This window comes from Bufo gargarizans, unplaced genomic scaffold (genome assembly GCF_014858855.1).
Source record: "Bufo gargarizans isolate SCDJY-AF-19 unplaced genomic scaffold, ASM1485885v1 original_scaffold_2031_pilon, whole genome shotgun sequence".
Taxonomy (NCBI): Eukaryota; Metazoa; Chordata; class Amphibia; order Anura; family Bufonidae; genus Bufo; species Bufo gargarizans.
Genome location: NW_025334610.1, coordinates 66,130 through 91,853, shown reverse-complemented (window position 1 = coordinate 91,853; position 25,724 = coordinate 66,130). Strand labels below are relative to the sequence as shown.

The 25,724-nt window shown below is 46.4% G+C and overlaps 1 protein-coding gene across 1 annotated transcript in view; it reads left to right on the top strand.

Moving 5' to 3' along the window:
* Positions 1-25,724, top strand: part of LOC122923877 (coagulation factor XIII B chain-like) — a gene marked incomplete at its 3' end in the record, with an annotated part of 82,426 nt that overhangs the window by 8,388 nt on the left and 48,314 nt on the right. Inside the window, exons 2-4 of the mRNA XM_044274727.1 lie at positions 5,044-5,223; positions 21,734-21,904; positions 22,148-22,357. Coding sequence (XP_044130662.1) covers positions 5,044-5,223; positions 21,734-21,904; positions 22,148-22,357 — 561 coding nt within the window. The remainder of the gene's footprint in view (positions 1-5,043; positions 5,224-21,733; positions 21,905-22,147; positions 22,358-25,724) is intronic.

The window sequence follows — 25,724 nt, the reverse complement described above, 5'->3', positions numbered from 1 at the left end:
CTCATGAATGCCCTAAAAGGGCTTACTTCCTATTCTTGAATTTATCTTTAATTATGCTGTTTGAGTAAATTGTTGTGTCATCCCCTGCATTAGGAGGTTTTTGTTCAAAGTCATAGCTAGGGCTACCCCGGAGATGCTCATGGGAGACCTCTGTGAGGATGGGAGACCTCCATGAGAATGGAAGACAAAGTCCACTTAGTTCTGTTGGTCCCCTCCTTGCTTACGACACCACCTGGAGATCATCGACCATAGGGACTGACATCTGACTTCCCCATGCTAAGTCCAGTGTCATGGGCAGGGCCGTCTTTAATATTGATTGGACCCTGGGCAAAAATTTACTTGGGCCCCCTGGATCCCGCCTTCCCACACCTTAGCATGCAATCACGCCCTCCACCACAACACACACACAAAAAATCCACACATCTGGTAGAGTCCAGTGAATGACTGTAAATACTTCCAGTTCTGAAGAGTCCAGCGGCTCAGGATCAGTGCTCTGGGCAGCTGGGCTCAGGCTGGAAGTGGGCACCGCTCTGCAGGAAGGAGACCATGGCTCGGCTCACCCTAGTGTTACAGTGCACCCCAGCACCCCACAGTATGCAGTATAGCACCCTATAGTATACAGCACCAAACAGTATGCAGTTTAGCACCCCACACTATACAGTACCCCACAGTATATAGTAGAGCAGTATAGCAGCCCACAGTATACAGCACCTCATGGTATACAACACCTCACTGTATACAGCACCCCAAACTATACACGATACAGCCCCCCACACTATACAGTACAGCAGTATAGCACTCCACACTATACCCCACCCACAGTATACAGCCCCCCACACTATACAGTACAGCAGTATAGCACTCCCCCCCCACTATACAGGCCTCCCCACACTATACAGGCCCCCCACAGTATACAGCCCACCACACAGTATACAGGCCCCCACACAGTATACAGGCCACCCCCCCAGTATACAGCCCACCACATAATATGCAGCCCATTACACAATATATAGCCCACCACACAATATACAGCCCATCACACAGTATACAGCACCCCACTATACAGTAGTTTACAGTATATTAACATAACAGCCCCTGTCACCTTTTTCTGATGTAATCTTTACACAAAAAAGCTCCACAGTTAACTTCTGCAACACTCCACAGGACCTGTGATGACCTCATAGTCATGTGACCAGTAATTGCTAGGTTACTGGTCACATGGTAATGATGTCATTAAGGTCCTAGATCAAAACTCATTAAGGTCCTAGAATTAAGATCATTAACATAGTACGATCATGATGCCTGTGTAGCCGACAGCCTGACACCTGGGGCAGTAGCTAGCAGGGCTCAAGAGGCAGCTGCCTTGGGCCCCCCAGGAGCAACTGGGCCCAGGGCAGCTGCCCCTTTTGCCCCTTGGTAAAGACGGCCCTGGTCATGGGAAACTATACACTAGGATACGTTGTCATGTAAGCTGGTGAAGAGGGTTCGGAGCATCGGGACAGATGTGCTAGGCTTTCATTAGGGAAAGAATGAGGTCTAAGGGGGATTGATAGAGATGTGGACATTATTCTTTGATTCAGTGATGAAAGCTCCCCTTTACTCCAGCTCTCAGATTACACCTTATCTTCTTCAGAGCACAAAGGTTCCATCCTACCGAAGAGAACACACCTCCTTGCTACGTCATATGTGCTTTTCTGCTGTTAGAGAAGACTCCATTGCAAGATGGTTCCTACAGTTAGATATTTACATAGTTCACATATCACAGTTAGCAAAACATTGCACACTGCGCAGATGCCAAGTGTTATCTCTATTCTTTTTTTCATATTTCAGCCAATGTAACAATGCCAGATGTTTCAGGGGGAATGTCCCTCTGATGTCTATATAACCTTCTTCACTTCCTGTAATAAATGAAAATTTGGTTTGACCCCAGTGTATGTGTCACAGTTATTTTCTTCCGTGCACGAAGACCCTTGGGTTACTAATAATTTGCCAACCACACACACACACACATATACACTCACCTAAAGAATTATTAGGAACACCATACTAATACGGTGTTGGACCCCCTTTTGCCTTCAGAACTGCCTTAATTCTACGTGGCATTGATTCAACAAGGTGCTGATAGCATTCTTTAGAAATGTTGGCCCATATTGATAGGATAGCATCTTGCAGTTGATGGAGATTTGAGGGATGCACATCTAGGGCACGAAGCTCCCATTCCACCACATACCAAAGATGCTCTATTGGGTTGAGATCTGGTGACTGTGGGGGCCATTTTAGTACAGTGAACTCATTGTCATGTTCAAGAAACCATTTTTCCAGTCTTCAACAGTCCAATTTTGGTGAGCTCATGAAAATTGTAACCTCTTTTTCCTATTTGCAGTGGAGATGAGTGGTACCCGGTGGGGTCTTCTGCTGTTGTAGCCCATCCACCTCAAGGTTGTGCGTGTTGTGGCTTCACAAATGCTTTGCTGCATACCTCGGTTGTAACGAGTGGTTACTTCAGTCAACGTTGCTCTTCTATCAGCTTAAATCAGTCGGCCCATTCTCCTCTGACCTCTAGCATCAACAAGGCATTTTCGCCCAAAGGACTGCCGCATACTGGATGTTTTTCCCTTTTCACACCATTCTTTGTAAACTCTAGAAATGGTTGTGCGTGAAAATCCCAGTAACTGAGCAGATTGTGAAATTCTCAGACCGGTCACTCTCAAAATTGCTTAAATCACCTTTCTTTCCCATTCTGACATTCAGTTTGGAGTTCAGGAGATTGTCTTGACCAGGACCACAACCCTACATGCATTGAAGCAACTGCCATGTGATTGGTTGACTAGATAATCGCATTAATGAGAAAAAGAACAGGTGTTCCTAATAATTCTTTAGGTGAGTGTATATACGAATGCGACCGCAGAGAATATTTTTTCCCTGTGATTATATATTCAAATTTTTTCTTGTGATTATATATCCGAATTTTTCTTGCGATTATATATCCGAATTTTTCTTGCGATTATATATCCGAATTTTATTTGGAAATTCATATGCAATCTGAAGATTGGTCTACAAGAAAACCATTGTGTTTAGGAATTGAGTGGTTGAACAAGTGTTTGTAGGTACTTTTTAGTCTGGCCAGACTTTTGTATTATTCATGTATATTGTAATTTAACTTTTAACATTGTGATTAATATTGATATATTGTATTTTATTATTGAATTAAAGTACCATTGACTCCAGATACAGAGAGTTCCCAGCCCTTTCTTTTTTCAATATTCTTCAGCTTATAGATTGGGTGAATCTGTTGGCTGAGAGCACCCATCCTGCGTCACCCCACACAGTAGTGCAACCTAATACTTGACCAACCAAATTGGTTTTAAATTAAGCATATACCATTGCTATAGGATGTATAACGGGAAGGGTAATGTCAATCAACCCAATCCAAACACCCTTGGCCTTCAGGTCAAAAACTCCCATTTTAAATGTGTTTTAAATGTGCTATAATTCCCCTCAGTGTATACAGTCCTAAACAAGAGGGCAATCCAGCCCTCGAAACACATGACTACCCCACAAATAAAAGTTAATACATTATTTGTATGATGATTTTGGTCTGAATCCTTCCAAGCAAGTGCCGGAAAAAGCTGTCAAAGTACATTTTTTGCTAGTTTTACTTTTGATACTTCTCCTTTGCCGAGATAATCCATTCCACCCCACAGGTGTGGCATATTAGACAGCATGAATATTGCACAGGTGAGCTTAGACTGCCCACAATAAAAGCCCACTATGTAATGTGCACAGTTTTGCCTTACTGGGGGGGTCAGAAAACCAGTCAGTGTTGCTACCATTTGCCTCACGCGGTGCAACACATCTCCGTCACATAGAGTTGATCAGGTTGTTGATTGTGGCCTGTGGAATGTTGGTCCACTCCTCTTCAATAGCTGTGTGAAGTTGCAGAATATTGTCAGGAACTGGAATATGCTGTCGTATACGCCGATCCAGAGTATCCCGAACATGCTCAATGAGTGACATGTCGGGTGAGTATGCTGGCCATGCAAGAACTGTGATGTTTTCAGCTTCCAGGAATTGTGTACAGAACCTTGAAATATGGGGTCGTGCATTATCATGCTGCAACATGAGGTGATGGTTGTGGATGAATGGCACAGCAATAGGCCTTAGGATCTTGTCAAGGTATCTCTGTGCATTCAAAATGCCATCAAAAAAATACACCTGTGTTCGTTGTCCATAACATACGCCTACCCATACCATAACCCCACTGCCACCATGGGCCACTCGATCCACAACGTTGACGTCAGCAAACCACTCACCCACACAATGCCATACACGTTGTTTGCCATCTGCCCTGAACATTGAAAACCGGGACTCATCTAGGAACAGAAAGCCTCTCCAATGTGCCAGACACAATAGAATGTGAGCATTTGCCCACGCAAGTCGGTTACGACAACGAACTGCAGTCCAGACTCCAATGAGGACAACAAGCATGCAGATGAGCTACCCTGAGATTGTTGCTGCAGCTGTTGGGGTGGCTGGTCTCAGACGATCATGGAGGTGAACATGCTGGATGTGGAGGTCCTGGGCTGGTGTGGTTACACATGGTCTGCGGATGTGAGGCCGTTTGAATGTACGTTTGGGTTTTTGCTTTTGGAAAAAATATTCAAATTAGATTTTCTGACAGCAAAGGATAAGAAAAGTAACTCCTTTTTTCTGATGGTAGTTGATGTTAGAAATGCTAATTTGAATATATATTTTTCCCAGAAACCCAGAGGAGAGATGCCTAGCCTACAATAGTCATAAACTGATCTCAATAATAGAATTTGTACTCTCAACTAGACAATCTGCTTTGCTCTGATAAGCAAGTTGCATCTACATATTTATGTTTTTGGGTTCAACTACTGTAAATTATATTTTAAAATAGTGGAGGTGGCCCAGGTAATTGCTGACAGTTGACAGCTGACAGTGATGTGTACCTGCTTTTCACACTTTACACAGTCAGTTTGCCTAATATACACTAGTAAGAATTTAACTGATTATTTTCAGGTTTTTGTGTATTGCAACAATCATCTATGATTGCCAATAATATCCATTACAATCTAAGCACTGTGGTGGACCATGGAGAAACAATCTTATTTCAGTGTAATGAAGGAATGGTGGCAGAAAATAAACTGGAAGCCAAATGTGAACTGGGAAAAATAAACTATCCAAGATGTACTGCTGCAGGTAAGTCTTCTGTATATGCATGTGCTTTACATTCACTAAATAATTACCACTACTAAATTATAGCTCAGACTTCCTTTCTCTTCTCAATGCATTCCGAATTTTTTTTTAGGGGAAACCAGAAGCTTCCAGAAATAATATGCCTTTTCTATTTAAGAACATACTTATGAGCTTGTAGTATTCTTTCTTGCCAGCTATTTACTAAATAGCATAACATTTTGTTGTGTCATTTGGGATGATAACTATTTGGACTATGTATATATATATATATATATATATATATATATGTGTGTGAAGGCTTTTGCCTGGATTTGTGGGAGGGGCTGAGGTCCACCTCCAGCCTATTTAGGGCACCCCTCTACCTGGCTCCTGCACCGTCCGAGGTCTGAGCTTGAGAGAGAGAGTCGCTTGTGGAGTTAACTGGAGAGTTACTTACGAGTTGCTGAGTTTTCTGAAGTTCGTTGCTTTCGGGTCCAGGATTTGGAGCATTCCGGTTCCATCCGTCTGGCTTCACCTGGTTCTCTGCGGGTCGCGTTTGCCCGTTAAACTGTGAGTCATCCATACGGTACAGCACAGGGCCTCACGGTTGCCCCCTGTACTAGCTCAATTCATTTCACCATTTTTCATTTCACTCATGTCACGCTATTTTGTCGCTCACAAGTCACTGGTTTCATGTCTGCTATACTTCGGCTCATGCAAGTACACGACTGCACTGCATCCCCACTCCAAGCAACTGCTAGCATGGGTACTAGTTCCCATGGCGGCCACCATTTCAGTTTCCCCTCCATCACCGGCACCTCTCTCACACATGTCCGTCCCCCCCCCAACCCCCGGGTCCAGCTCAGCGGCATGCCCGCACTCTCATATCCGCCACATGCCTGTCTCATTCCGGCCACTCCACACACACTCCCCCTCCACAGTCAGCGCTGCTGCTAAGGTTCTCATTTCCCCCACCGCTGCACCGGCCCGCCCCTCCGTCCTCCTGCCGACGCCTGGTCTGCGCGTGCGCAGCGGCGTCGGCGCGTGCGCAGTATCCCGGCAGCCGCCCGCTGGTGCCGCGGGTGGGGGGGGGGGCACCACCGTCTGCTCGGCTCCAGGCATCACAGTGTCCCGCCCCAGGGTTCCAGCCACTGCCCCCCTCCATCAGGCGGCACATTTCAGGAGGGGCGCAGTCGTTCCCCTTCGCCCCCCCCCCCTTTTTGTGTTTTCCAACCACACCCCTCACCACGCCGGGCCACAGACCCGGCATCATAAACCCGCCACACCCCTGTGGGCCCGAAAAAAAAAACTATTTGTATCATGGGGATAAACCCGACATACAAAAAAATAAAATAAAAAATATAAAGGGAATAAAAAAACTTTCAATGGTTCCAATAATGTCACAAGAAGAAACCCGCCATATAGTCCGGGATAAATAAATAAAAAAAGAGAAAAAAAAACAAAACACACGGTCCGCGGTTCACACCTTCCGCCACGTCACAGGACCTCATTTCGCATACCATCCACAATGCCGGGGCACCGCTGCTGCTCACGTCATAATCCTCTCAGGTCATGCTGACGTTCATGCCACAGTCAACTCTCGTCATACCACTTTCTGTCTACCCCTCTTTTAGGCGGTCAAGCTTAAACATATTTACGCTGCATGTATCCAGTGATTCTTTTTCTTGCTACCAGGTATGTACACCTGCTCAAAACGTTTGTTTTCCTTACATTTCAGTCCATCCCGTTAGGGTCAGCGTGCTGGCGTTAGGGGCTCCGGAATCCCACTAGATTACCTCCTCTTGGCTTCGCCATCAGTTAGTGGCCCGCGAGGCCAACACCCCGCCTCAAACGTTCGGAGGCAGCCGCCCATCGCGCCACTCGTTAGTAAGCCGCCTCGCTGTTGCATAGAGAGGGCCTCACCTGTCAGTCCCTTCCCCTAGTCCTGTCTTACAAGTCACCGAGAGGCCTCACACTCCTGCCACCACGTCAAGTGGCCTCATTAACCCCTTGCGCCAACTCATAGATAGAGCCTCTCAAGCCGCTCAGCAATTAGCAGGGCCTCATCTGTCACCATTCTAAGCTTAATTATTTTGCCATCCGGCATAGCTAGCTTGCCAGCACGATCCTCTGTTTCCCCACACTAATAAACTGTTCTGTTTTAGCATGTCTCTGGAAGGAATAGAGAACTTTTCCCTTCCTGGCTAGATCCATCACCTCAGCCCAGGGAGACGGTCTAGCCAGCCCAGCATCCATCAGATCCTGGACAATTCCGCGTATCACAACGGAGTTGAGGAGACGGCAGATTCCCTTCCCCGCCACGGCAAGGAAATAACGCGGAGGCAGGGGAAGGACCTAGCCAGTCCAGCACGGGGGACATACACGCCATGCTGGCCTCTTTGATGACATCCATGTCCAAGGTCAACGACCGGTTGGAAAGGTTGGAGTCGGTTACCACGACCCTCTCCTTGCTCCTTGACAGGGCCACCACCAGCAGCGTCACCGGCACCATCCAGTTTGCCAGTGGGCGCGCCATCCGTCAACCCAGATGACCAAGAAGTCAGCCAGGCGCACATGATACCGGAGCACTTGAAAAGGGACATTCTTAAAGGTAAGGATGTGAACCTGGCCTCCCTTCTGATTGCCTCCCAAGATGTTGTCGAGAACAAAACTTATGCCTACGACGATGTCTCAGTTGTAGTCAAATCCAGGGATGCCCGCCTCAATGGGAAACTGACTATTCCTGAATTTGTTTTGGCTTTTGGCATCTACAGGGATGTCATCTGTGCGGTCTACCCCAACAGAAGGGAGGAGTTCGACCTCTACATGCACAAACTGGTAGACCTGGGCAACAAATACGGAGGGTCAGCATTCTATGACTACCATAGATCTTTTTCGGCGAAGGTGGCAGGGGCTTTCTCCCAGTACGGAGTCCGCTCCAACTGGGCAAGAATCGACACTGTAATTTTTTTGCCGGCACTTCGCAGGCCTGAGGACACCAGCCTGTGCGTACTGCTCCTCCACGGCCCACACCACCAATTTCTGCCCAAACCCGGCGGAAAGACAGGCCCCCTCTCAAGCGTCCGGCCCCTCCGGGGTCGCGGAGAAATCAGGCCGGGACAAGCTGGGATAGCCAATCAAGTTTCTGGGAAAGTCCCAGATTTGCAACAATTTTAATGCGGGGTCCTGCAATTATAGCGGGTGTAGGTTGTTGCATATTTGTACCAAATGTTTCCGGGCACATGCCAAATCCATGTGTCCAAATAAAATGTTTTCTAAGCCGTATCTATCGACCGTCAATATGCCGGTTTTTACAGCATTCATGTCACAGCACCCATCCAGGCATCTCACGGATTTCCTCGTGGCAGGGTTGATAGAAGGCTTCCACACGGGCATCCTGCACATGCCGACAGGCACCCTGGAGTGTCCTAATCTCCTATCCGCCCAATGCAACCCCACCGCAATTGACGCCCTCATAGCCCAGAGGGCTTCGTGCTAGGACCTTTCAAAACCCCCCCATTCGCCACATGGCGCACCAATCCCATTGGCATCGTCACTGGGAAATCTTCCCAGAAACAGAGGCTAATCATCGACTTGTCGGCACCACACGGTTCAGCTACCAATTCACCCGTCGCTGTGGCACCTTTATGGCATCAAGTGGTCCGGAAACTATTATTTTTTCTCCCGGTTGACCTTCGGATCCAAGAGTAGCCCGGCCATTTTTTACACATTTGCGGAGGCACTATGCTGGTTGCTCTTAAACGTAGCAAGATGCCCGATGGTATTGCATTACCTTGATGATTTTCTACTAGTGGAAGAAAACACCTCCCCTCCCGCCAGCCTCAGAGCCACCATCAAGCTGTTCAGGGAACTTGGGGTACCCATCTCCACTAAGAAAACAGAGGGGCCGGACATGGTCATCACCTTCTTGGGCATTCAGTTGGATTCAGCCTCAATGCAAGCCAGTTTGCCATCCGGGAAGATCCAGGTTATTCTCGGCCACATAGACAACTACCTTCAACTTGGCACCTGCAACCGCAAAGAATTACAGTCCCTGCTGGGTTCCCTGAACTTTGCCATGCGCATCATTCCCCAGGGTCGCTCGTTCATTTCACGGCTTCTGCACCTCTTTCCTTTTTTTCTTCACGACTCTCACAGGCTGCCCCTGGATGCCCACACCACTGCAGATCTGGGTATGTGGAGGAGATTTCTGTCCACCTGGAATGGCAGGAGCATGTTCCTCCCTCAGCTATCGGACACTTCCCCCTCTATCTGGTCAGATGCGGCATCTACCACAGGCTTCGCGGCCATTTTCGGGAATGATTGGCTGTGGGGTAGCTGGCCTCCTGCGGTCCGGGATTTGGAAGGATTTTCCACTACCTCAGCTCTTTTCGAGATCTACCCCATCGTGGTAGCTGCCATGGCGTGGGATCATTCATGGGCAAACATGTCGGTCCGATGCTATTCAGACAACCAGGCGACCTGCCAGATGATCAACAAGGGTCGGTCCAAATCCCTCACAATCATGAGGTTCCTGCGAAGGCTTACTTGGTTGGCAGCTTGCAATAATTTCTTCTTACACTGCTTCCATGTCCCGGGGAGGTGCAATACGGCAGCTGACAATCTGTCTCGCTTCAAATTTCAGGCATTTCATCAGGTTCTCCCGTCAGCGACGCCCACGGCCTCCATCGCCCCGTCATTTCATCAGCTCATTCTGGATTAGATGTCATCATGCACCATAGCCAGTCATTGTCCCATTTTGCACTATCAGACAACACACGCAGGTCGTACAACAGAGCGTTCACACTTTTCAACAGGTTCCTGTTGGAACACAACATCACACACCCATTTGTCATGACTTCCCTGCTGGGGTTTGCTTCCTTTTGCCACCTTAAACTCAAAATGTCATACAACACCATCAAACTCTATCTCACCGGCATTCAACATCATATGCTAATCATACACCCTAACAACATCAGTTTCATGGCCTCGCACCAGATCAAAACCATACTCAAAGGTACTCAGAAGACAGAACCCGCACGACCAACACAGAGGCTACCCATTAACAATCATGTTTTCAAGGCATTATCCGACTTACTAGACACCAGGCCTTTTGAAGCAGATACCAACTCCATCATCAAAACAGCGATGTACTTGGCCTTCTACGGATTCCTGAGGCCCGGGGAATTCACCACGACCTCCACGACCCAAGCCACACCTTGTCTTCTTGTCTCCCACTTGACAAAACACGTGGATCATTATATCCTAACCTTACCTCACTCCAAAAGCAGTCAGCTCTCACCCGTGAACATTCCATATTACCCTACGCACAACAGATGGTGCCTAATCGGGGTTCTGGACGCTTACAAGCAGTGTCACAAGTTCCTACCCTCTCAACCGCTACTTCAACTGCATGGGTCTGTACTCACCACCACCACCTTTATGACCTATGTCAGATCATCCCTCACACAACTGGGCCTCAACGCAGCCAACTACTCAGGGCACTCCTTTCGCATTGGGGCCGCGTCCACGGCCTCCAGTGCCAACATCCCGGCTCATGTCATCAAGAAATTGGGGCGCTGGAAGTAATCCGCTTACTCACGTTACATCCCCAATCCAACACGGGAGTTAAGAGATGCTTTCCAAAACATGTCGGGTTGAGCTTGAATACAATAAACTGTTTATTTCATTTTTGCCCTCTTCTTTCTCAGGCCTACCTCATCCTCGGTTTCGGCACACCACAACCGACCACGCTTATTCCCTGATTTCCTAGGTTCTTCACTGTACTACCGTAAGCGCCTTACACAAATATATATATATATATATATTTATATATATATATATATATATAGCCCAGCATATTTTCATGACATATATGTTTTAAATGTAAAACCAAACTGGCCCACCAAACTGCCAGAGGTTCCTCCTATGGGCCCAGGCTCTGAGACCATAGTGTGCTCCAAAAATCCAGGAGAAAAAAAAAGAAAAAAAACTATTTGGAGCTGCCTTTGGAGCTAGTAACTCAGCACTAGGGTCTACTTCTTTGAATCAAAACCTATTACACTTTATTGATATGTAGATTGGAGGAGCCCCAGTCAGACACTGTAAAACTATTTGCTGGGAAATATTGTCTTTCAATGGTTGAAGTTCAACCACACAAACATGTTAAGTTTATAAGCCAATTTGTAGAAAAAGTATGTCATGTTGAATAGTTTTGTGTTAATAAAATAATATTGCAAGCTTTCAGAGCACAAAGGCTCCTTCTTCAAGCCAAATTACAAATGGAAGACTGTAAAAAAAGGCACAACATATAGAGGATGCTACAACAAAACATGTACATAATTAAGTCTACTTTCACACTCATGCTTTGGCTTTCAGTTTGTGAGATCCGTTCAGGGCTCACAACGGTCCAAAACGGATCAGTTCAGGGCTCACAAGCAGTCCAAAATGGATGCATTCTGAATGGAAAAAGATCCACTCAGAATGCATCAGTTTGCTTCTGTTCTGTCTCCATTCCGCTTTGGAGACGGACACCAAAACACTGCTTGCAGCATTTTGGTGTCCGTCTGTTTTCACTGACACAATCTGGCACAATAGAAAACAGATCCATACTCCATTGACTTTCAATGGTGTTCAAGTCGGATCCATCTTGGCTATGTTAAAGATAATACAAACAGATCCATTCTGAACGGATGTAGACGGTTGTATTATCGGAATAGATCAGTCCATGACGGATCCGCACAAAACGCAAGTGTGAAAGTAGCTTAATAAAGACAGAGTCATAGACAGTGGTTTTAATCTATGTGGGCAAGGTCAGTGGAGGCGATTAGTATGCAGATTAGGGATTAGAAGCCGAACTGAGAGAGGTGTGAATTTTGTCCAAACAATGGCTAATCAAATCAGGTGTTAGATTTAGTCCTTGGGTCAATGCCTGGAACGTAGTCATTATCTTAAATTCCCAAGTTTTCCTGCCCCTATCATTCTTAAAATTCCCTTTGAGAATTAGAAGCTTTAAAGGGGTTATCTGAGACTAAGAAATGCCTTTCCATTCGCAGGGCCCCTCACTAAATCTACTTACCTGATTCCCCGCTCCTTGCGCCGCTCCTGGTCCTCGCACCACCACCACTGCATCTCCCTGTGCGCAGAAAAAAATATCCAGTGTCGGAGGGGCCCTCCTAGCATCATCCACAATGCTAGAGAGGCTCGTCCCCATCACAGCTGGCAGCGGTGCGAGGACCAGGAGCGGCGCAGAGAGCCAGGTAAGTAGATTCAGTGTGAGGGGCCCGGCAAATGGGGGAGCATTTGTTAGTTTCGGGAAACCCCTTTGAGTCGTCCATGGAGTGTCCTGGTTCAGAGAAATGGTTTTCCACAGTTGTATCAGCCTTGAGTTATATAGTGTATAGCTTCTGTACAGTCTCCCCAACATAAATTCCTCCATTAGGGCACCCTGTACAAACGATATTGTACTCTACATTGGAGGATTCACATGAGAAAGTGTCTGTGATGTTATAGGTCTGTTGGCTATATGAACTATATTTGTGGATAAGATGTGAAAGTCTTACATTTTTTGTTGTTGCATGGAAACGTGCCAGTCTCAGGTTTATTGCAGTAATCACATATATATGCATCTTAATTAAATTAAACCCCATCAAATAGGGATTTCTGTGAAAATAGGGGGGGGGGGTGAAAGTATTTCCTTGCAGGTAGCTGCTTTTGAGTTCTGCACTACAGCAGCTGCAGTTCTGTTATTAGGCACAGCCAGCGACAGCTCAGTCTTATCTCTCCCTGGCTGTCAGCTTCCCTGCTTGTCCCTATTCTACTCACACAATTCTTCTTTGTAATTCTAGCCTTTCTCTTCACTCTTCCTGGCAATAGAATACAAGCTTGATTGATTTCTGTCTGTCCCGAACTCCCTAAGATCATTTTTCTTTGTGAACCTTAAGACCAAACACCTCATTCACAACCCAGCCTGTGCCCTAGCAGAATTCTGCTCATTCTGCTAGGGCACCTTCCTGCCTGCTGCAACACTGATTGGCTACCAGGTTGACAGACAGCCTGGATGAGCCAATCAGGCAAGCCCCCCCCCCCCCACTTCCTCTCAGTGTCACGTGAGAACCCTTCTTCTTTCTCCCTGCTGCTTTTTCCCTGCACTAAAAAGGTACTATGCGCTGTTTTAGCGGATTGGTCCGACACAAACCTGAAAATATTCAGGTTTGCCTGCAATCTGAAAAATAGCTGGTTCACTCATCCTTAGTCTCCTCCTATAAGGTCATAAAAAGAGAAGACGTACTTCTTTTGGGTGGGGTTTAGTGCAGGACTGTTTAGTTATTAAGAAAAAAATGTGGGGGGTTCAGCCCGCACAACCTTGTATGCAGGTGCTCATTGCTATGGCGAAATACAGATACAAATGCAAAAACACAAATGCAATCGCACTCTGCAAACCAGCACTCTGCCCTGCCTCTATGCTGGATGTTGAATGAGGCATTGGTGTACATTTCGGCCAAAGCGTAATAAGCCACTCACCACGTCATGGTCGCCTTCATGAGTGGTCCCTAACACTAGTTCCTACCTGTTATGGGCCACAACAGCCACACAAAGTCCAGGGAGCGCAGGTACAGCATGCACGCCAGGCACACTCTGCTTTTAACCCCGTCCGGTGCCATAACAGCTTTCATCGGATCCAGGGATGCAAGTACCAACATGCATGCTGAGCCCACTATATACTTCTCCTGGAGCCAAATGGCTACTGGTAGGCGCTATATAAGCAGACTCAGTTTTATACTGACTTTAAAACCAGCCTCCAGGGCAGATTAACTGGTCAGGTGTGCATGGCTGCATGGAGATCGCCACGCCTCCAATATATACTACAAAGAGAAAAATGTGGGGGTGTCACAGATGTCAGCCGTTTATACCAGGGTGTCAGCAATGTGCTGACATCCTGGTATAACCACTGTACACCAACGATTATTCGGCGGGAGGCCCGCCCGCACCGCCCACAACACCCCCCTGCACCTCCCACTGGGCTAAAATCATTCAGAGGTGCAGGGGGGGTGATAAATATATATTTTCAGCACACTAAAGTTTCTGATCGCGGCGATCAGAAACTGCAGAAATCATAACAAACTGCGGGTCTGAATTGACCTGTGGTTTGCTGCGATCGCCGATACGGGGGGGGGTCAATGATTTCAGCCGGCATCCTGTGCGGATTAACCCCTGGGGCGCCACAATCTAACTTTAAACTCATGACGTACCGGTACGTCATGGGTCCTTAAGGACTCGGGATCCATGCCGTACCTGTACGTCATGGGTCCCTAAGGGGTTAATCTTTTTTTCCCGGTAACAAAGCCAGGAATAACAGCCAAACTAAATTCAATATTTATTGCCCTCATTCTGTAGTTTACAGAAACACCCCATATGTGGTCGTAAACTGCTGTACGAGCACATGGCAGGGCGGCAGGGCGCAGAAGGAAAGGAACGCCATATGGTTTTTGGAGGGCTGATTTCACTGGGAAAATTTTAACTTGCCATATCACATTTGAAGACACCCTGATGCACCCCTAGAGTAGAAACTACAAAAAAGTGACCCCATTTTGGAAACTTTGGGATAAGTTGTCAGTTTTGTTGGTACTATTTTAGGGTACAGATGATTTTTGGTTGCTCTATATTAAACTTTTTTTGAGGCAAGATGACAAAAAAAATAGCTGACTTGGCACTGTTTTTATTTTTTGAATTTTCAATGTTCATCTGACAGGTTAGATCATGAGCTATTTTCCTAGAGCAGGTTGTTACGGATGCGTCAATATCAAATATGACTAGTGTTTTTGGTTGTTTGTTTCAGTTTTACATAATAAAGCATTTTCTAAAAAATCTTTTTTTTGTGTCTCAATATTGCAAAAGCCATTGTTTATTTTTATTTTTTTAGGTGACTTATGTAGGGGCACATTTTTTTCAGTATGAGATGACGGTTTGATTGGTACTATTTTGGGGTGTGTATGACTGTTTGTTTGATCGCTTGCTAGTACACTTTTTGTGATGTAAAGTGACAAAATGGCTTTTTGATACAATTTTTATTCAAAAAATTTTTTTGCGGTGTTTACCTGAGGGGTTAAATCATGTGATATTTTTATAGAGAAGGTTGTTACGGACACGGCAATACCTAATATGTATACTTTTTTTATTTATTTAAGTTCTATGCACTAATATCATTTTTGAAACTAAATAAAATCATGTTTTAGTCTGAGAGCCATCGTTTTTCTTTTATTTTTAGGGAGATTCTCTTAGGTAGGGTATCATTTTTGCGAGATGAGATGACGGTTTGATTGGTACAATTTTGAGGTGCATATGACTTTTTAAATGCTTGCTATTTGGCCCATTCCACACAGGTGTTGCGGGAAAAGCTGCGGGTGCGTTGTGGGAACATGCACAATTTTTCCCTGCAAGTGCAAAGCTTTTTAATGCATTAGAAAAATTGGCATGTTTGGTACCCAGACCCAAACCCAGACTTCTTCACAGAAGTTCGGGTTTGGGTTCAGTATTCTGTAAATTTTATAACCATGTTATAAGGGAAAATAATACAATCTACACAACACCTAACCCAAACCTGAACTTCAGCGGGTCTGGGTACCACGTTCAGTTTTTGATCACACACGTGCAAAACGCATTTCACCCGCGTGATAAAAACTGAACAACGGAACACAATCGCAGTCAAAACTGACTGAAATTGAGTTCCTACTCGCGCGGGTATGCTGCAATGCACCCGGGACGCATCTTGAGGCAAAACGTGATGCCCGTATAAAAGAGGCCTTAGGCTGGATCTTATGGGCACCCTTTGAAGGCAGGTTCTGATGCCGTGCAAGGCATTGGTCAGCCTCTGCATGACACCGGGCTGCCTTCTGACAAATCAAGTCCCCGCCACTGCAGCGCGGGGACTCGATGCGCTCCCTCACCCTGCACAAAACCCTTCTATGTCGCGGACAGCGCAGACCGCGGCATAGAAGGGGTTAATCCACCGGCATTGGCTTTTACAGCAATACCAGCGGATACAACAGGGGCCCGGCTACCAGGGACTGCTGGGCCTCTGCAGTGATCAGGCGCGCAGCCCGCCGTGTATGTACAGCAGATTGCATTCTGGTAATGCATCTCCCGCCATACATGCACAGAGTTTTGCGTTAAGGGGTTATACTGATAAATATGATCATGAATTATCACAAGGGCAATGCACAATATTCTGTAAGCCAGTTCTGACTAGTTCTAAAACAGTGGCATAACTTCAATTGAGGCAGACCAATCAACTGCTACAGGGCCGAGGTAGGGGGGCCATCACTTAACTCCTTCTCTTTCCGATGTAAACATAATGCATTTTCATGCAGTCACGGTAAGGAAGAGCTTAGTGTAAACAGGTGATTACAGTAACTGTATAAATTCCTATGTAATGAGAGCAATGGAGCGGGGCGCAGCATAGCGTAGTGTAACTTGACTTAGGGGGGAGTTGAAGGCAGATAAAGGGTTAATGTATCTTTTAAGTTAGGGGTCGGGCTAGGTATTTCAATATTGCAATATATTAGTTTGGGGGAGGAGACACCTCCCACCGGTGTGCAGGGATTTGTCACTAGTCGCATCATGGCGTCTTTGGAGGATCTGGTTTTGGCTGTGAGGGCTGCTGTTGAGCGTCACGGCCAGGATTGGTTGCAGGATTGTTTGAGGGTGGCTTTAGCGGGTCTGGCCGGGCCCCCTGCGGCACCTGCAGCTAGGCCCAGGGTCAGGAGATCAGTGCCTCCTGAGCGCCTGAGCCCTGAGGCTACTCCCCGGGTGTGGCTGCGCTTAAGGAGCCCCGTCAAGGACCCTCCGCTGCTGTCGGCTGGGGCTGAGGCTGTTAACCCTTGCCGGCGCAGCGGGAGGAATCCTGCTCAGCGCCAGGCACTGGCGGAAGAGGGACGTGCTGCGTGTCAGAGGGGGAGAAGTCCTGTAGCGGTGTCTCCCTCTCCAGAGTTCTCTGGAGGGGAGCGAGCCGGCGGTCAGATCTTACCTGCTCAGCCGGCGGGTAGAGTCCGATCCGGGAGAGTGTGCGGCATTTGAAGGTTGAGGTCAGGGAGAGAATCTGGCAGGGAGAGTATGTTGAGATATTCTCGTTGCTGCCATTGGAGAAGTTTACTTTGGAAAGGGGTAAGCCGGATAAGAGCAAAAAGGAAGAGGAGGAGAAGCAGCGGTATCGGTTGATTCCGCAGTAGTTTTCGAACTGGCTTCAGGCTTTAGCGATCTTCGCGAGTGTGGTTGGGGGAGAAAGCGCCGGAGAATTGTTCGGCCTTATTTTGCTACATGGATGCGATTGGGGAGGCATATAGGACGTATGGTGGGGTGGCTTGGCTCCGCTATGACGAGCAGTTTAGACATAGAAAGGTGCCGGGGGTTCCTCGGCCTCTGAGGTCACTAGCGGGAATAGGAAGGGTTGCTGTAGATATCTCGCCGATTGCAGGTTCAAGCACGAATGTTCAGGTTGCGGGCGGTCCCATAGCTTGTCACAGTGTTTTAAGCGCGGAAAGGGCAGAGGTTTTGAAGCTGCACACAAGGGGGGTGACTCCCGTGAAGGTGGTAGAGATGGTACCGTGGCTAAAGACATACCCAAATAGAGAGGCTGTAGAGTTGATGTTGAGGGGTTTTAGGGACGGTTTTGTGATCCCGTGTGTCTCAGTTCAGGTTGAGGTCGCGGCTCGCAATTTGGCTTCTGCCTTGCAATGACCTGAGGTGGTTGCGGAGAAGATTGGTAAAGAGGTCGCTGCGGGGAGGATTGCAGGCCCGTTTTCTGAATGTCATTTGTGGGATTTGTGGGTGTCCCCTCTCGGACTGGTTCCTAAGAAGGAGCCGGGCAAGTTCAGGCTTATTCATCACCTGTTGTTTCCTGCGGGGGGGGTTCAGTCAATCATGGTATTAGCGGGGAGTTATGTTCGGTGTCATACACATCTTTTGATGAGGCGGTCCGTTGGGTGCGTCGCTTCGGTCAAGGGGCCTTTCCGTTTGTTGCCCATTCATCCGGATAGTTTACATTTGCTGGGTTTTAAGTGGGAGGGTCAGTTTTATGTTGATTGTTGCTTGCCGATGGGTTGCGCTATTTCATGTTCGTTGTTTGAAACGTTTAGCTCCTTTTTGGAGTGGGTGGTTAAGCAGGAAGCTGGTTGAAATTCAGTGTTGCATTGCCTTGGCGATTTTTTTTTTTTGGGACCGGCAGGGTCAAGGGTTTGCTCGGTTTTGTTGCGGACGATGGAACGCGTGGCGGCCAGGTTTAGTGTGCCGCTAGCACCTGAAAAAACCTGAGGGGCCAGCTACGACGGTCAAGTTTTTAGGGATTGTGATTGATAGTGTGGCAATGGAATGTCGCTTGCCTGAGGTTAAGGTGGCGGATTTGTTGTGTGAGGTGGCTTCTCTGAGAAGGACGAGGAAGGTGCAGTTGCGACGGGTGCAGTCTGTATTAGGAAAGTTGAATTTCAGTTGTAGAATATTACAGATGGGTCGTGTTTTTTGTAGACGCTTGGCCATGGCTACAGAGGGTGTCTCAGTGCCTTTTCATTTCTTGCGTTTGTCAGCTGACGTGAGAGCAGACTTGGAGGTTTGGGAGCGTTTTTTGGGCGAGTTCAATGGTCGGTCTGTATGGATGGAGGCCCCTGTTTCTAATGCTGATTTGGAACTGTTTACTGATGCTTCAGGGTCATGCGGTTATGGAGCGTTCTGCCAGGGGCAGTGGAGTGCGGGTCCCTGGCCTGAAGAGTGGAGGGCGGCAGGTTTTTTGGGCAATCCAGCCTTGTTAGAATTGTTCCCAATTGTGTTGGCTACAGAATTGTGGGGGGACTTGCTCACGAATAAACGGGTGCAATTTTGTTGCGATCATTTGGGTGTGGTGCAAGCGGTTAATAGCCAGTCGTTGCGCCTGCTGCAGCCTTTGGTCCTTCAGGGTTTGCGGTTGAATGCCTGTTTTGTTCCTGTGCATGTTCCTGGTGTTGACAATGCTATTGCTAACTCACTTTCTCGTTTTCAGTGGGATCGTTTTCGCAGGCTGGTGCCAGATGCGGAAGCTCCTCAGTGGCTCTGGAGTGTGGCCTTGGGGTCTCCTCAGATCTGATCGGGCAGTCTGTGAGTAGGGGCACGTGGTCGGCATATGCGTCTGTGTAGTCTCAGTGGGAGAGGTTAATTGAGCAAGTGGGTGGTTGTGGGGAGGTGGAGGATTTTCATTCATTGTTATTGTATTATGTGGGGGTGTCGTTCAGTTTGGGTGTGTCTCTTTCAGTGGCCTCTAAAAGGGTGGCGGCAGTTGCGTTTTGGTTTCGTTTGCGGGGTCGGCCAGATGTGTCTAGGAGTTTTTTGGTGCGGCAGGCTTTAAAAGGCTACCGGCGTAGTGTGAGGAGGCGGATTCGCGTTGTCTGGTCTCGTTTGCTGTGTTGCAAAAATTGTGGGAGCAGGCTGGGGTGGTGTGTTCGTCTGTTTTTGAGGTGAGTTTGTTTAGAGCCGCTTTTTCTTTGGCCTTTTTTGGTGGCTAGTCGTCGGTTTGGTGGGGGTGGCTTATTACGCAAAGACATTTCCTTTGGTGACGATGGGCTGTGTTGCGTGTTGCGCAGGTCTAAGACTGACCAGGAAGGGAAAGGGGTAAGGATTGTGTTGCGAGCATTGAGTGGGTCGGTCTTGTGTCCGATGAGGAGTGTGGAGGAATTTTTGAGGGTCCGGCCTAATGTCCCGGGATCTTTATTGATGCATAGGGATGGTTCGGCGTTGTCCCATTTTCAATTTGTGGCTGTGTTTCGAAAATGTTTGTCAGCCGCGGGTTATCCAGCTCAGGAGTTTGCGTCTCATTCTTTCAGGATTGGCGCAACAACTGAGGCGGCTCGGTGGGGTTTGGGTGAGGAAGCTATCAAGCGGATAGGGAGGTGGGAATCGGCGTGTTACCGTTCGTACATTCGTCCTCACATACTGTAATTTGTGGTTGTGATTGTTTTGGGCATTTGTCATAGTGTTTTCAGTTCAGCAAGTTTGATCTTCTTGTTTTTTAGGTTCATCACCATGCTTGGCGTGGATTCTCGGACATTCCTACGTTAATTGGGGAGCTTTGCGTGCCGATGTGCGAAGGAACGGAAGGCAATTGGGTTTTCTACCCGATCACTTGCAAATTCGATGGATTGGTTTGCGGGGGCTCTTATGGCGCTGGGTGCTTCAGGAATTCCATGCGTCAGTTTATTTTGACAGGGCACCGGATATTTTGGTTCTACATGTGGGGGGAAATGACTTGGGGGTGCGTAGTTCTAGGGAGGTGATTCGGGATATAAAGTTGGACTTGTTGCGGTTGTGGTGTGATTTTCCGGGACTATTGGTGGTGTGGTCGGAGGTGGTTGCTCGGAGGGTTTGGCGCTTGGCGCGATCGGTTGACCGGATTAATAAGGCGAGGGCGAAGCTGAATATAGAAGTGGGGCACTTTGTGCGGCGTCATGGCGGTATAGTGGTGCGTCACCGGGAATTGGAGGCGGCTTCGCCTCAGTTCCTTAGGGATGACGGGGTTCATCTCAATGATGTGGGTATCGACATGTGGACCCTGGGGCTTCAGGAGGGATTCGAGACAGCTTTGAGGGTGTGGCAGGACTCCCATAGGTGGGGTTTCACTTATGGTCGTTGGTGGCAGGTTAACGGAGGGTCCTGGAAGGCAATGCAAGGCTTAATAGGTGCATGACAAGTTGGAGCGTGCATCGCATGAGGATCGGTAAGCTGATGGGTGAGGCCCCTGTTTGGCAAAATGGGCCCACAGGGCTAGATGGAATTAGAATTGGCGGATTTGGTGCCCTTGGGTCGGTGACCGCGGCCAAGGGTAAGGTGGTATGAAAAATGGAGGAGAAGAGTGATGAGAATGGCTTGCCTTGTTGCCTTCTAGGATCCTATTAGACTTTCAAGGTTCGGAATGTTGTTATTCATGTTGATAAGCATTTTGATATGCTTTTCTATGTTCATTATTAATATTGGAAAGTTGGTAAATTATGCAAATGTTTAATAAATTGGGCCGAGTAGGCCTCTTTATCCAAGAAGGTATTCATGTGTCTTATTGGGTGGAAGGATAGTTAGTTGGAAGGTTTAGTGGATGACTGAAATGATCTTCCATCCTATTAAGTCATGAGCTTTCCCTGCAACCAGCTTTGTAATAGAAGGGAGGCATGAGATTTATCAATGTTTTTATGCCAGTTTATTGGTTTGACTACATTGAGAAATATGGTGGTTAGGATGAGCTGTTTCCAACTTACTAACATACTGTAGAAATAAAGTGTGTGAAAACAGTTGTGACTTTTTTATTACAATTTCTTTTATTAAAGTCTTTTCCACTTAATAACATTTTTTAATTCATCAGAAATTTGGGGCATTACGCCTTGCATTCTGCATCGCCTGAGAGTGATTGACGCATGCATACTTGGAAACTGAGTGGGGCAGTGGGACCCCTACTAAGTTTTGTTATGAGCCCTATGAGATCTGTGTTCGTCTCTGTTCTAAAAATAATTTCTTTATTTCCTTTTAGACATCTGCAAGACTCCAGAAATCCAAAATGGATTCCTCAAAATTGAACAACAGGCCAGTTATAACTCCGGTTCGTATGTGGAATTTGAGTGCAATGAAGGTTACGTGATAGATGTCGCTATGAAAGTTAAGTGTGAGAATGGCCAATGGAGTAAACTACCAGTATGTTATAGTAAGTACCACATTAAAGTTACGGTAGGTATGTGCAAATGTATGTGGTGTAACAGAACTAAAACAAAAATACAGGGGGAGATTTATCCAACTGGTGTAAAGTAGAACTGGTCCACCTATTATCTTTCAGCGTTCCTCTGGAAAATGAAAGGTGGAATCTGATTGGTTGTTATGGGCAACTAAGCCAGTTCTACTTTGCACCAGTTGGATAAATCTCCCCCATAATGTTTCACCTTTCTTTCAGGTCCATGTAAAATCTCCCCAGAAGATCTCACTAAACATAACATTCAGCTACTTTCATCTAATGACCCAAAAACTATTCCTGCTAAAAATTATAAACATGGCACAGAAATAAGTGTTGCCTGCAAGTCAGGATTTAGACGACCGACTTTCATAGATTTGGTGCTTGAATGTTATGATGGGAAATTTAGGTATCCAAGGTGCTTTTCTGGACGTAAGTATAATTCATTCATTCACATTATACATTTAAAAATATAGCATGGTTTTTAATGGTTATTGTTTTCCTTTTTTTAATGCAGCAGTAATCATAATTATTTTTTCTCCATTTTTTTTTGTTGTCTCACCAATACAATCCCTCTTTCAAATGAAGCCAACTCAGGTCTGCCTTTAAGGCTCATGCACACGACCGCACCTTGTTTTGCGGTCCGCAAATTGCAGATCCACAAAACACGGATTCCGCCCCTGGTCGTTACACAATTTGCAGAACGGGTCGCGCATAATAGAAATGCCTATTTTTGTCCGCAAAACAGACAAGAATAGGATATGTTCAATTTTTTTGCAGCCCCACGCAATGGAGCATCTGAGGCAGACAGCACACGTGATGTCCACATCTTTTGCAGCCCCATTGAAGTGAATGGGTCTGCCTCCTAGCCGCACAAACTGTCTCGGATGCGGATGCATGAGCCCTTAGTGACCAGGTTTTTAATGGGGAATTCATACATTTAGGTTAGTGGACTTCAATCTGAATTTCAGATGAGTTTGATTTGTCCGAATTTCCTCGTGCTTCGTGGTAGCAAATCGATTTTACCTGAAATAGTGTAAAAAACAAAACAAATTATATTTGCCTCATCCATTTGCTTGCGACGGGACGGCCGCCTCCATATAGCTTGAAGATCTCGCGCAAAATCCAGTGCACGATGACGTATAACGTCCCCACACCGACATGATGACATCATCACGGGCCAGGCAAGATTTTGTGCCAGATTTTCAATCAAGATAACGGCGGCCGGCCCGTCCGTCACAAGCAAATAGATAGGGTAAGTATGATTTATTTATATTTTTTTATAAAAAATGTAGTTATTACTATCAAATGCCACAATCGGCTATATGAACGGGGCATCTGAGGGGTACAATGATGGGGAAGGCACAAAGACATTTGTCACAAAGCTAATTGTTCAGAAAATTCAGCATAGAAGCCGAACTGAATTTTGGAATACTTCGCTCATATCTAGTTTCGGTATATATGTATGCATACATTTGAAAAATGGCTGTCCATAGAAGGCTTATGCAGAGCACATACAGTCATTTGGAAAATTTTCAGTCCCATTTTTTTTTTTTTTGCACCATTGTGGTAAAATAAAATAAAAAATCATGTTTTCCTCCATGAATCTGTACTCAATAAGAAAGTGAAAACTCTTCTGCCAGGGGCCGAATTGGATACCCCTGCCCCGCTCAGTACACATCACCCCAGGAAAGAGTTAACTGATCAACAGATTTATTTGGGAAAGGCCTCATGCACACGGCCGTTGTTTGGGCCTCGGATGCTGACCCATTTACTCCGTGTGCTGTCCGCATCCGTGGCTCCGTTCCGCGGCCCTGTTAAAAAAATATAACATGTCCTATTCTTGTCCACACTCTGCGGACAACAATAGGATTTATATTGCCTGCGCCCATTCCGTTCCAACATGGGCGGCTTCCGTTTTTTGTGGATCCGCGGTTTGAGGACGGCAAAAAACGGCACGGTCGTGTGCGTGAGGCCAAAGGGTGAACAAAGGTGAAGAACATAAAGATAATGCAATTATAGGAACAAAGCACAGACTACAATTATGTCTAATAAAAATCCTGGTGAAGGGGATGGGCTATCTGTAACATTAAGCAATTATGGTAATCACTAGTGTTGATCGCAAATGTTCTAATCGTGAATTTTTATCACGTATATCGGCATTTCAAGAATTTGCGCAAATCTAGAATATAGTGCTATATATTCGTAATCGCAAATATTCTATAATTTTTTTTTTTTTTATTAGTACTACTGCTTCTTGCTTGTGGACCAATGAGAAGGCTGCAATATCTTTGTCAGAGCTTAGCAACATACCTAGCAACCAATAGGAAAGTTGCCTACCCCTTACTATATAAGAAACTCCCCAGCATTTTCTGCAGTTTTTTTCAGATCTGAGAGAGAGAGCAGTGTCATTGCTGTGCTCTGTGCTTTGCTGAGTCATCCGGATCCTTATCCAGTTACATTAGATAGTTAGCTAATATATCATACAGATAGTTAGTGGGAGATAGTCAGTGTAAGTTAGATAGTGATATAGTGTAGCTGATCCAGGTTCCAGTGCAGGGGGTTAGGTAGTGTGTAGTGTTGACCGAGCATGCTCAGCCAAACACCATCTTGATGCTCGGCACATAGCGGTCGAATACACGCAATGCTCGTGTTTCCTCCCTGCACGTTTTTTGGCTGCTACGCAAAACGTTCAGGTAACTACTGCCCTTCACTGTAATGCAGTAGCCATGTTGGTTACTGGCATTACAGTGATTGACTGTACGGAAAGCGTCATTGGGTGCTATATAGCACCCGATGACACGTGTTCGGCTCAGTGTTAGTCAGGAAGAGCTGTGCTGAGAAAGGGAAAGATAGTGTAGGAAGTAAAAAACGAATTGTGTTTCAGTAGAAAAACTTGTCAGAGATCAAAAAGTCCTTTTAAGGACTATTGTTGTCTGTAGCAGCAGCAATATATATTTTTAGCTCAACCTGCGCTAAATTGCTAAAACGTTACAGTCCCAAAAATCCTTTTAAGTACTATTGTGTGTGGCAGCAATATCTATTTTTAGTGCATCCCTGTGATAAATAGCGTGTAATAGTTAGGCCGCTGCAGACAGCGATATTATCTGCGCTACATCTCCTGTGTAATGTGTGTGCATTCCAAAAATATCAGTGACATCTAGTGTACTTTTTCCGTAGACGGTGTCTCCTGCGGACAGTGACATTAGCTGCGCTACATCTCCTATGTAACGTTTCCACAACCCAAATACCTGTGAAATTCCCTGTAATTTTATGTTAGCCGCTGGTGACATCAACGACATTATCGGCTGTATTTCTCCTGTGTAACGTTTCCACATCCAAAATACCTGTGACATTCTCTGCAATTTTATATTAGCCGCTGCTGACATCAGCGACATTATCTGCGCTATTTCTCCTGTGTAACATGTGCGCATCCCAAAAATATCAGTGACATCCAGTGTACTTTTTCCGTAGATGGTGTACTCTGCGGACAGTGACATTAACTGCACTACATCTCCTGTGTAATGTGTGCACATCCAAAAAATATCTGTGACATCCAGTGTACTTTTTCCGTAGATGGTGTACTCTGCGGACAGTGACATTAACTGCACTACATCTCCAGTGTAAAGTGTGCACATCCAAAAAATATCTGTGACATCCAGTGTACTTTTTCCGTAGACGGTATCTGCTGCAGACAGTGACATTACCTGGGGTACATCTCCTGTGTAACGTTTCCACATCCCAAATACCTGTGACATTCCCTGTCATTTTTTATTAGCCGCTAGTGACATCAGCAACA